This window comes from Pelodiscus sinensis, chromosome 19 (genome assembly GCF_049634645.1).
Source record: "Pelodiscus sinensis isolate JC-2024 chromosome 19, ASM4963464v1, whole genome shotgun sequence".
NCBI classification, from domain to species: domain Eukaryota; kingdom Metazoa; phylum Chordata; order Testudines; family Trionychidae; genus Pelodiscus; species Pelodiscus sinensis.
The window spans coordinates 30,782,809-30,795,790 of NC_134729.1; the positions used below are offsets into that span (position 1 = coordinate 30,782,809).

The following is a 12,982-nucleotide window of genomic DNA, read 5'->3' on the forward strand; positions in this document are numbered from 1 at the left end:
AAGAGGGAATACTGAGGCTTACAGAAGCTGCAAGTCTACATGACTAGATTTTCAAATGCCAATTATTTCAAACTGCAATATTCGGGGTTTTTAAGCTAGGGAAAGAGAGTGTGAAACAGAGAGCTGAATGCCTGTCTTGCCAAGAGATATATTCTAAGTGTCACTAAGGCGGGGTGGGCAAAATACGATCCACCGAGCCACGAGATCCGGCCTGCAGGATTTCAGCCAGGCTCCCTGCCTGTCCCATCCCCACATACTGCTAAGAGCAGCTCTCTGAATGCTGTGTGCTGTGTGCCTCGGGTGCTGCCCCTGCTCTCAGCACAATCTCACAGCTCAAGATGCCTGTTTGCAGGACAGAGTGCAAAGTATTCCTGCCACTCCAGGCTCACAGTGTTCAGAGCTCCACAGCCAGTGCAGGGGTGTAGAAGGCAGGGACCCTGGCTGAGGAACCTGCTGGGATGTTGGCTGGGAGCCATCCAGGTACATGTCTCCCAGACAAAGCCTGACTCTAGTACCCCAGTCCCTCCCTCCTTCTAACCATCTGCCTCCCTACACCCTCCCAGGCCCTTCACCCCAGTCTGCTGGGGTCAGAATACTCTCCTGTACCCATGCCTCCTCCTGGACTCTGCACCTCCTTCTGCACTCCAGTCCTACCCTAGGTCACAACCTCCTCCTTCATCCAAACACCCTCTTGCACCCCAATCCCTTATCCCAATCTCTCTTCTCCACCCAACCTCCACCAGAGACCACACACCATCTCCATTAATATAGTGAAAGAGTGAGGCCCTTGACCACTTATCAAAATCTTGGTGTGTCCCCCCCATCAAAAATGACTGCCCACCCTGCTCTAAGATCAACCTTTACTCTAATCTTTACTAGCTCTCTCATACACACTGACAGACCAGTTTATCAATAGACAAGGATGTGTCCACAAACTGCACTGTAGAAACAACCTGAGGGATGATTACCTGGCGGACAATATTCTGCACCAGCTTGTCCATGGTGAAGCCAATGTAGGCATGGATAGTGAACATCTCTCTCAAAGTGTCCTCGTACTGTGTGGGGTCAATGTTCCCATCCAGCAAACTTCTCACCATATCCAAAAATGCTGGGTAGTATTCCTCCAACTCCACCTCACCTGGGCAGGAGAAAACAGCAGTCACTTACTGCACAGAAGAGACAGAATGTGCCCCTGGGGCAGGGAACAGAAGAGATAACTTTCTTAGATCTACGACATTTGACACACAGAATATTTTTAGACACAAGCAAAACTCTTCAACTGCTGCACCAACCACATCTTTCCAGGTGCCACTGACAGAACCCATAAGAGCCCATGAGAACAGTGTGATTGTCTGAAATAGGCATTGCCCCAGTGACAGACTCAACTCTCCTGCATGCATATGTATTTTAAATTTAAGCAACATACTCCAAGACACTTCATAACTGTATTTTCCCATGGTCTAGAAATACTTATATAGAAAGGCATATATTGTATAGCAGCTAATGGACTTTTAGAGCTCTAAATTAACAAAGAGGTGTTCTTTGGCATGTAAGTTATCCCCTAACTGTCCCAGTTCAATAGATGCAGGTAACATTAGTTATGAATCTATAATTCTCAGACACTGGAAAGATTTCTGTATCTCATATATTTGTGCCAGCTGGTCCCAATCACTGAGATGCAAGTGTCCTCTGCATAAGACACTCACAATGCTAACAGAAAAATAGTTTCCTAACTACAAAATATTCTTACTTGGTTGTTTCAATCTCAGTTCCATGGCTGGATCATTGGACTTTTCTTTCTTTCCCTCACAGAGGAGTTTCTCTCTCTCCTTTTCAGTCCGATACTCTATAAGCTGCTTCTGAGCCTGACGATAAATCTTTAAGAGCCTTGAACAGAGAGTCTGGTGAAGACGGAGGAAGAAATACCAGTTATTATTGGCAAAGAACAGACTGTAAACATCATCAAGAGTTTTGTGAAGCTCAGCAGCAGTGGCATCACAGAAGCCAGGCTTCTCCTCCAGAGAGGCGCTTGGAGGCCCAGGCACACGTTTCTTTCGTAGATCAGGAGTGTCCAGGTTCTGTCCCTGATGGTTTTCTCTATCCTCATCAGTTGACTCTTCAGAAATACTGTGGTCAGGGAGCTGAGAAAAAAACAGCTCGGGTACGAAATGATGCACTATTTGCCGGATAGTTGCCTGATCTTCCTTCTGGATAGTGGGCTGTCGTTTCACATAGTAGCTAATGAGTGAAGCTGCATCTTCCAGAATCTGTTTATCCTCATAGATGAAGATAAGGTGAGGCTCATTTGCGGTGGCACTTCCCCCCTCCGAATGCTGTTCCTGATGCTGCAACCAAGAGACGAACAAGTAAGATCCTTCCAACCCATTCTCAAGAGCCATTCCTGCCACAACACACACAAAGAATTAGCCACGTGTTGATGGCTAGACTGGAGGGCAGGCAAGGAAAGGAGATATTTATGTTATTACATATGCTATTTCTCTTACATTCTTATCTACACATTATAAATAATTTTCAAGACTTCTTCTCACTCACTCTTGTCATTATAAATTATGAGCTCTTCGGGATAGGGATGATGTCTTCCTCTGTGTTTGTACAGAGCTCATCACAATGGGGACCCAATACTGATCTGAAATTCTGGGCATTACCATAACACAACATTTTTAAAAGACAGAGTTGATTGTTCGCTAATATATATACCTCATCATAGACACTCTCAATCTCATTCAGCAAGCTCTTGGAGCGCAGGGCTTTGGTGTCATTTTGTTTGAAGTTGACGGCCTGATGGTCCAGTGACTTTAAATACGCCTTCTCATACTGCTCCCGCCAGATCTTATTGAAACCCTGTTGGGCTTCCCGCCATTCCTCCTCTTTTGCTTTCAACCTACACAATACAGAATAGACCCTTTGAAATCTGGTAAATATTATGCCTGGGAAAATACAATATTGCAGTTGAAAAAACATATTCGGTGCCAGGAACTCAAGCAATCCACAGTAGAAATGTCAACACCTTACGGCAGGGTGGGGAACCTTTTTGGGGTTGGGGTCCACTGACCCATAGAAAAATCAATCAGGGGCCACACACAAGGGAGACGCAAACAAATTAAACACCCCCCCCACACACACACACACACACCAAATAATCCCTCACTGAAGCAGCCCCTGACTGAGAAGGGGAAAGACATTCTTCACATTCCCCTCATACACTAGAGCCTGAGAGGACGCAGGTTAGTAGACTTTTGAATGCTCCAGCCCTGTGGGAGGATAGTGGTGGGGCTGGAGCACCAACACAGGCTCCCCAATGCTGGGGGGTAACCCTGAGCATTGGGGGCCGGATACAGGCAATCTGGGGCCACATCCGACCCCCAGGCCTTGGGTTCCCCACTCCTACCCTACCGCTACCATCCTTTTCCCGGTACACTTTTCTTAGGTGGAGATCTCCTGGGACCCAACCATTTCCATCTTACATACAAAGATTCTATCTGACCAGCTAGAAATGCTGGGAAGTGGAACTAGCTCAGAAATGAGGGGCAGAGCTAAATTTTCCTCATGGACATTAAAAAAGTTGAGACACGGCAGGGTCTAGAAAGTGGTGCATAAAGATGCTACAGATGGTGGCTGTCCCAAGCTGCTGGCTGCCAGAAGCCAAGATTCAGAGCAGGAGACTTAGCAATTAGGGATGAGAAAAGAAAAGAGGTCAGGCACCAGGAAGAGAATAACTGGAGGGTAGGACTGATTTTTTTCTTCTTTTTAAAATACATGCTGATGGCTTAATTTTAATTATCATTTGAAAGGGAAAACACTACAGGTTGCTGAAACCTAGCATGTGGAGGCTTTTAGGAGAGAAATGGGAAGAAAAACCTCCTGTTAAAAATGCAAGTTTAGATGACATGGCACTGGTTATGTAATGGTATAGGGTGTAACACTGCTGTACCACATGCAGAGATCCTCTGTTGCACCACCACACCTTTGGAATTAAGGATGTTAAAGACTAATCAACTATCTGATAATCATTTGCTTATCGGATAGTTTGTTGACTAGTCAACAGGCACTTGTACATTTCAAAGGAGGAATGCGGAACTCCTCCTACAGCCCAGAGTTCCCAGCTGACCCCGGGTTCCTGGGAAATACCACGGGGAGCTCCCGGGCTCCAGCGGCATTTCCCCAGAATCCAGAAGATCCTGTATCATGGAGCCCAGAGTCAGTGGGGGACTCAGAGTCCCCTGCTGATCCCGGGCTCCATAGCTTTGAAATGCACAAGAGCCCCTGCTGGGGACTCTGGTGAATTTCAAAGAAGGCACCCGCGTGCAGCCCTGAGGCAGCAGGACTTCCCACTGGCCTCCGGCTGTATGCGGAGTTCCACATTCCTCCTTTGACATGTACAAGAGCCCCAGCAGGGACTCTTGTACATTTCAAAGGAGCAATGTGGAAGTGCCTATCACCTAGTCAATTAACCACATTTTAACATCCTTATTTGGAATACAACTTGGTTAACTCATGTGCTGGTTCTCCGCGAGGATTAAACCATGAATCTGTTTTTCAGTTATGATTGGACCAAAAAATAGACTTTTTTTTTAAAAAGAGATCTTCCTCTCCCCCTCCTATTTCAAAGTCTCATTTGAAATGGCATGTCCAATTAATCTCATATTTTCAAAAAAAAATCCTCGCTTCCTCTAAATGAGATGAAAGAGATGTTTTAATGCAGAAAGGAGCTTTTCTCAGTAAGCTTGGGATGAACATAACCATACCGATGGGAGTCCCTATCATGGCTCCATTACACAGCAATAAAGTGCAAGCGCAAAGAATTTACAAGGTTGGGGATCATAGGCATGCGCAGCACACTTCATTAAGGTGTGCACCTAGGGAATTTTTTTTTTAAAAGGCGAAAATTTATTGAATACTCAATCATAAAGAACATTATTTTTATTCAAACAAACAAAAAACTAAAACTTAACTAAACTTAATTTTTTTTAAATTAACAACTAAACTTAAGAGCGTATCATGCAATTAAAACAAAACGCAAAGCCACATTTGTTTTTGAGACATAAGGGTGTGCCTGGGCACACCCCCTGCGCATGCCTATGTTGGAAATGGTGTGAAACAATTGATTGTCATGCACTAGAAATGATATCTTATAGAAACTATTAGACTAAATTAAAAAGCATAGATGTGTTCATACCAAAAGCATCTGAAACTTTTTACCCAATTAGCTTTTCAATTAATTATGAACACTCGCTAAATAATGCCTCCTACAAAGGGAAAACTTGAAAAAAAAAGTTTAATTTTCAAAACAATGAGGAGTTCTGTGACATCTTAAAGACTGATGGATTTATTTGGACATAAGTTTTGTAGGTAAAAAACACTTCATCGGTTGCATGTGTTTTTTTACTCATGAAAGCCTATGCACAAATAAATACATTAATTTTTAAGATGCAACAGATTCCTTGTTTTTGCAGATACAGTCTTTAATTTTAAAATGTATTTTTAGAGGTCTACATTAATACAGAAAGCTATTTGACAAGGAATCCACACTGAAACCAAAAAATGGTAAAACCCCAAAGAACCAAAGAAATAGCTTGGTTTATTTATAAAATAAATGTAAAAAATGTAATAATTTCCATGGCGGGAGAAGCCACAATTATGTTACAGTTATCCCCATATTACACATCAACCACAAAGCTCACAGTGTCTTATTTTCTACTGAAACATACATACTGTTAATACAAGAACAGCACATTGTCATAATTTGTTTCGTTTAAATTCTTCTCAAATTGGGCTAAGAGTCAGTTAATACCTTTGTGACCTTTAACGGAAGTGATTTTTTAAAGATATTACATTAATTGCTCTCCACTGTTCTGCATTAGAGTCCTAAGAAATGAAAATAAGTAACTTCAGAAACAAGCTTTCGAAGACTATATTGGCTAATTACATAGAAATTATAGATGAGTTACCTTTTTAAAACTACAGGGACTGCAGTAACCGGATTTTTCTTAAGACTTTCAATAATTTCTGGTGCTTTATCACCATAGATACGGTAGATGGCTCTGCGCTGGATCACTTCCGACGTTCCTCCCAAACAATCATCCAATCGGAATTTCTCCTGATCCTCTTGAGACATCCGAGACAGCTTTTTTTGAACACTCTCCAACACGCGTATTGTGGCCAGATTGGTTTCCAAGACAACATCCAACTGTTAGAATTCACAAACAATAAAATGTAAGAAAGGGTTCAGCAGCTGGTCTCTGCTCTCTTTTCCTATGCTCAGATTCGTACTTGTATGTCAGTGTCCACTGGCTGGGGGTCAGGGGCCACAGTGAGGATTCTCACTAGGTGGAGCACTTTGCCAGTACTCTCAGTGGTAGAACTGGCATCCAGATTTCCCAAGCCTATTTTGTATTTCACTGGTCCTTGGCAAAGCAGGGTTCTATGACACAATAGACATCAAGCTACCTGCATGAAAATGAGGGGTAAATAAAGCTCTTCAAACATTTCTCTCCCCTGATGCACCCAGTGGCATTATTCTGTTTGTACATCTTCCCCCAGGTTGGAGAAGCACAAAGTAATCACCATTCCTGGGGAAAAGGAGTGAGAGGGATATTTTGGAAAAACATAGCCTCAGGAAAGCAAGCCCACAATTAAAGGAGAAAAGAGAGGGTAACGGACAGGAGGAATGCTGACCAGCACCCGGCGACTAAGGGGTTCAACTCAGGTAGCAAAAGTGTTGGCCGGGGCCGGAAGAACCAATCGAGATAGAGGGATTAAATCTGAACTGTATAAGATTCTGTCATGTCCTTACCTGCTTTGTGTCTGTGTCTGTGTCTGTGTCTGTGTCTGTGTCTGTGTCTGTGTCTGTGTCTGTGTCTGTGTCTGTGTCTGTGTCTGTGTCTGTGTCTGTGTCTGTGTCTGTGTCTGTGTCTGTGTCTGTGTCTGTGTCTGTGTCTGTGTCTGGGGGAGTTAAACCAGGAGTAGAGACACACAGAATCTTTTAAACCCAGGCAGGACTACCATGCCTCCAAGCAATTCGGGACATGGAAGTGGACTGAATAAAGAGAGGATTGGAAGTAAGTAAAGGGAAAAAGTGAATCTAGTCACATTCAGGGTATTTTTTTTCTTTATTTTGTGGCTTGGTTTGAACTGTTCTGTGTGAATCTTTGCCTCCTTTCCCCATTTACCATCTAGCATCGTGCCCAGAGACTTTTTTCTGTGTTTTAATTTGTTTTCCTTAGTTGCTCTATCACCAAGCAACCAAGTATGCTTTATCAAGTTTATCTTTTGTTTTGTAATAAAAATCACTTTTTAAAAGGAGATGATTTGATCCTTGTGTCCTGGAAGGTACAGGAGATCTGTCTGCCTCAGACTGGGAAATCAGCTACTAGAGACTGCAGCTTGTTTTTCTCTTTCCTTTTTCTACGTTCTTTTAGGGCAAAAGAGCTTGGAGTATACCTGGAGAGTGGGTTCAAGTGTTCACCCCTGATGTTTAGGAATAAAAATCACTTGATAGTGGCAGCGATCCCCCAAAATCTGTGTATTGTGATTCTGGGGGTGAAATTTTTTGAAACCAGTGCCTACAGAGGCAAAGGTTTGTTTGGGGTTTTTTTGAGCTCTTTGCGGGTCCCCATCTTCTGCACTCAAAGTACTAGAGTGGGAAAAAGCCCTGACACACAGCAAGAAGAGTTTACTCTAATAAATAGAGCCCTGATTCAATACATTGTGTGTATCTACCTCAGAGCCACAAAAATGATCTGTGGCTATCTTCATCCACAGTTATCAAGTAGATAGCCATAAATTTCAAGGGCTTTAGATAGAAAAGTTGAATCTGTATCTGATTTACAAAAATAATCCACAGCTATAAAGTGGATATCCATGGATTTGCAGAGCTATTGACTATAAATAAGGCTCAGATTTTGTCTCAGATACTTTTAGTAAAAATCAGATCGCGGACAATAAACAAAAATTCATGGAAGCCTGTAACTTGTCTATGATTTTTTTACTAAAAATATCTGACACGAAGTGGAGAGGGAGAAGAGTCTAGCACTCACAGTGGCAGGTGGCTGTGGGAGTCCATTTGCTACTTGTAGTGGGTAGGAGCTTTGGGGTACCCCCACCACCCATGGGAGCTGGGAGTTTTGCGGGTCCCTCCCTGCTTCCCACCAGTTAAGAGCTGCTGGAGGCCCGCTGCTAGCTGTGGCTAGGAACTGTGGGTTGCCTGTTGACAACTCCAGTCATAGGGCAGAAAATGTCACAGAGGTCTCTGGAAGTCACTGATTCTGTGACAATCATAGCCTTAACTATAAATTGTTTCACAGTTCTTGGTTACATAAGCAGGGGACCGAGTTGCAAAGTTTTAAACAGAACAACAGACACACCTCAAACCGTTCATCCTCACAGCGATGCAATTGCTCTTCATACGGTGTCTTCTTTGAGCTGACAAATGTAGAGTCTTCAGACCAAGATGGAAATGAGACCCAGGTATCATTTAACACCTACAATACAGTCAAATATAATATCCTACAGTGTGCTAGGAAAAAGGACCTGATCCAGAGAGCATGGTAAGACCTCTATAAGTGAAATGCATAAAGTAGCATATTAACAGTGCATATTAGCATATTATCAGCAGGTTGCTACCTAGATATTTTTGCCAATGATCTGTGCTGGAATTTTTAAAATGTCACTGTTGACCATTTCTCAGACATTGAGCATGTGAACAATTGAACCCAGACATTTTTCAAACAATTTCTGAAGTATCCTTTGCAGCTGTTTGCTGTCTGTAATAGTCAGCAATAGGAGGTAGAGGAGACAAAAATGCCAGTGCCAATGAAGTTGGGAGCATATTGAACTCAGCTCTCACTTTCTGCCAGGATATTCCAACTCACAATGCTCCTTTGCAATAAGGGCAGCAAGTGCTTGACAAACTCATATGCTAAAGTTACACAGTTCACTTCGCCTATCACTGAACACAGCTAACTGTGAGTGACCCCATACTAGAACTGTATTCCGCTTACACAGAATTTTATTTTGGTTAAGTTTTGACTCAAAATATGCCTTTTGGTGATTCACTGGCCGACTATGTTACAAAGTCTGTGTTCATGCCAGGTGCTGAGAAACTCATTTTATATTGTGAAATAAAACTTCTCTCCCCCATTCCTGCTGCCCCTTCTGCCTATCATGAAAGACAAGGCCTGGGTCCATGCACAAAGTTGTACCAGTTTAGTGAAAGATGTGATTTCATACTGATTTAGTTAAACCAAAACAACTTTGTGCGCAGCACTTTTATCGCCATGCAAACCTGATTTATATCAATTTAGGTCAGACTGGCACATTTACAGGTGCAATCTAAATGGATACAAGCAATTTCAAACCAATATGAGTCTACATATAAAAGTTGCGCCAGTTTAAACAAAATGATTTAAGTTAAATCAGGACAATGTTCATGTTTCAGAGAAGACCTACATTATTGTAAGAAAGCAGTATGTGGAGGATATTGACTAGATGGCTTTTGGAAAGGCTACCATCGTAGACTAGGAATTTGGTGATATGAAGTTCAGAGTACCTCCTTGCAAATGGCTGTTCTTCCGCTGCATTTTGGCTGCTGATAGGTTTTTGGAAGAGCCCGGTAACTAGATCCTATGCGTTTGCAGGAAGCATAATCGATTTCCCGACTCATTCCATCCCCAGATCGATCACTCAATGGAGAAGCAAATGAAAGCTCTTTCACTCCAAGGAAGGATTTGAACTGTGCAAAGAGTTCTGGGAATTTCCTTAAAATATGAACAGATACACATGCCATATTATCACATTCTGTCTGTTTAATGTCCATAAAGTACTTTCTTTCTTCACCATCTCTTATATTTCATATAGATTGTGGTAAAAACTACATTGAAAGCTAGTACTTTCCTCACATAGAATTAAGAATTCCCTCCACCATAATGTTATCTGCTTTAATCAGTCACTTTGATCAGGCTCTTTATCAACCATCCTCTTGGTTGAGGGCTACAGAATAGGGGTGTAAATTCCATTTAATCAGTTAAACATTAACTTTAACTGGTTAATCGATTAAATGGGATGCTGGGCAAACCCAGCCTGCAGGACGGCCAGCCAGCCCCACACAGCGGGGGGACTGCTGGCTCCCTCCCAGACCCATGTGATGCTTACCAGGTAACTGGTTAACCATTCATATCCCTAGAGAGGACTCCCCTCAGAATCTCATCTGTTCCACTCCTTAATCTCTTAGAGTCTTTGTTCATTGCCATAAGACACTCTCCCATCTCATGGAGGACTAACAGCTCAGTGGTCCTCCACCAGATACTACTGTACTACTGTTAGTTGCCTTTTTATAGCACTGTTCTAAGATTTTATGGAGTAAAAGTTGTCAGATTTTATTTCTCCTCTATTTGAATGATTCCTAAAATTTTGGCATTGCTGACCCAGAAGAAACCATTAACTTCATAAGGTTTTAATGTTGCAGTTTCAGACTGGAAACACAAGAGAAAAAGTGACATAGGAAATGTTTAAAAGCTACACCATCCATGTCACTGAAAAACAAGGTCACTTACCCTAAAAACGGGGTGACTAGCTGGAGAAGCTCTGAGCCTGACACTAGCTCCTGATTGAAGAGTGCGATACAGCGCAGGAAGTTCTCATACACTTCCTGACTCTTCAGTACCCTGCGCACCTGGCAAGGGGGGGGGGGGGGGAGGGAGGGTAAATAAAAGCTGTCATATTGTCTGTATACTAGCTTTATTTTTATGAGGGTATCATGCAAGGTCTAAGTCGTTTTGCACAGAGCCAATAAACGTATACACTCATAAGAACCCCAGAAGCAAAGTTCACACAAAAGTACCTCCCTTAACTGGGACTCCTTGGTTGGGCAACATTTGTGGTCCAGCACAGACCATGGATGTTCCTGTACTATAGATCCCAGGAACAGGGAGATCTGGTGGCGGGGCAGGGGCACTGTAGAGGGCACCAGCAACTTAGTCAGGAACCCAGTGTCGGGGGAGAGGGGAACGGGTGGCACAGCAGGGAGTTCTGGACCCAGCAGTGCCTGTGAAGTTTCAGCGCCAGTACCAGTCTGGTTCCAGCGGCCAGAAAACTCCAGCTCCAACCCCAGTGACATCCAGGGAGCTCTGTCCCCAGACCTCACTGTGCAGCTCTGGCCCCAGCCAAGGAGCCAGGCAGCTGTAGAGCTCTGCCCTGTCTGTGAAGCTCTGGCCATGGCAAGTGGGGCCAGTGGCCTGGTCTCTGGCCATGGCAAGTGGGGCTGGCGACATCTACAGAGCTCTGGGTGGCTAGCGCAGCAGCGGGAACAGGCTGGTGCCCTAACCAAATGGCAGCACGGGACCATGAGGGGAGGGACCTCCCCTGGTCTGGCAAATCCCCTTGTTCGGGACCAGTCAGGTCCCAAAGGTGGCGGACCAGTGAGGTCCAACCTGTAACAGGATTTATACTACTAGGGTCACAATTGTTGAGAAGGAGAGAAGTCAAATGTTTGAAAATCATAGAATCCTAAAACTGGAAGGAACCTTGAGAGATAATCAAGTCCAGCCCCCTGCACTCATGGCAGGACCAAGTAACATCTAGACCATCCTTAACAGGGAAAACACACACAAGAAGATACTAGTATGTGTTCAGGGTCTTCTATCTCTTCTCTATTCGTTAGTTTTCTTTCCCCACATCCTCAATAAGTAGGAAACTTTTAATTAATGAACTCTAAAATAAAAAGTGTCATAGAACACCAGTTAATTGCTACCTATTGGACAGAAAGCAAGAAGACCATGCAACAGGAGGAAACCAGATCACTAACCTTATCGAAGAAAGAAAACTCCTGTAATGTTCCATATTTTCCCACCGTGGCAACTGACAGATCTTTGGTACCTCGCAGTTTCATTTTCTTCTGTTGAAAAGGTTAAATAATTTTACTTGAGTGATTCTGATTCAAATACCAGCAATTTCCATTTTACTGAACAGTAACTACCGTTGCTCTGAGCCTTTATTCCCAAAAATCACAAACTAGCTTTGCCACATCACATCCTTCATGAAGGTCTATATCAACCACCACAAGCAAAACCATAACAGGTATGCAGGACAGGTAAAGATTGGGTATAAGCCTGCAGGAAATACCAATTTATTCAAGAGGAGAGACCCAAGTCAGTCCATCAAGTCCTAATTTGCCTAATACTTAGCATTTATACAGAACTTCATGTTTATCAAGGGATAATGCACTTGTCCAAACACCGGTCCCCTTGTTAAATGTCTTCAACACTGTGGCAGGGTGCTGGTGAAAGAGCACTTAATTAGTCCTCTCTTCCTCAGTTTCAGTCAAGAGGAACAGATGGGCGATGGTGCTAAACCTGATGCCTGTGAGATTGTGGTTTGTATCTAGACACTGGTGGTGGGGAAACTACAAAAGAATGAAGGACAGGTGTTGACTAGGCTGAAGCCTTCCAAGCCTTATTTAGGAGGGCAAGCCCCAGGAAGGGGTTGTGCACCCTATTATAAACACCATTCAGAGGCCAGTGTCCCTCTGACTTGTCAACTGCATCCTAATTGGGTTTTACAAGAGTGCACATGGGCCATATTGAGGGGGAGGATGCTGGAGGACAGACAGAAGGCTTCTGAGAGCTGCCTGGCAGTCAGACTTGAAGTGGTGTCAGGGCAAACGTGCAAAAAGCAGGAAGCTCTCTGCAGCCTCTACCTAATAAGAGTGTGAAAGGATCAGAAAGCTAATGGAGGAATGAGTCTGGTGATGTTCCTGCACCAGAGAGCGATGGGCACAGAAGTCTGGAGAGGTCTGAAGACTGAATGCAGGAGAGGAAAATTCCTGCTGGTTCTTTGGGCTTGGGAGCTGAAGTCAGAGAAAACTGAACACAGGGAATGAGGCAAGGTGAAAGATGTTGGAACTGTACTGATAACGATATGGTTTGCATGATGAGAAATTCTAAGTATAAGAACATAAGAATGGCCA

General features: G+C 43.5%; 1 protein-coding gene across 4 annotated transcripts in view; it reads right to left on the reverse strand.

Annotated features, from left to right (window-relative positions):
- The window catches only part of SIN3B (SIN3 transcription regulator family member B), a 36,620-nt gene that overhangs the window by 10,411 nt on the left and 13,227 nt on the right, over window positions 1–12,982 (reverse strand). For all 4 annotated transcript variants that reach the window (XM_075903350.1, XM_075903349.1, XM_075903351.1 and 1 more), the window contains 8 exons: window positions 11,822–11,911; window positions 10,572–10,690; window positions 9,569–9,776; window positions 8,385–8,501; window positions 5,970–6,208; window positions 2,719–2,902; window positions 1,751–2,345; window positions 969–1,138 (listed from right to left, as the gene is read on the reverse strand). In XM_075903350.1, the coding sequence (XP_075759465.1) occupies window positions 969–1,138; window positions 1,751–2,345; window positions 2,719–2,902; window positions 5,970–6,208; window positions 8,385–8,501; window positions 9,569–9,776; window positions 10,572–10,690; window positions 11,822–11,911 (1,722 nt within the window). The remainder of the gene's footprint in view (window positions 1–968; window positions 1,139–1,750; window positions 2,346–2,718; window positions 2,903–5,969; window positions 6,209–8,384; window positions 8,502–9,568; window positions 9,777–10,571; window positions 10,691–11,821; window positions 11,912–12,982) is intronic.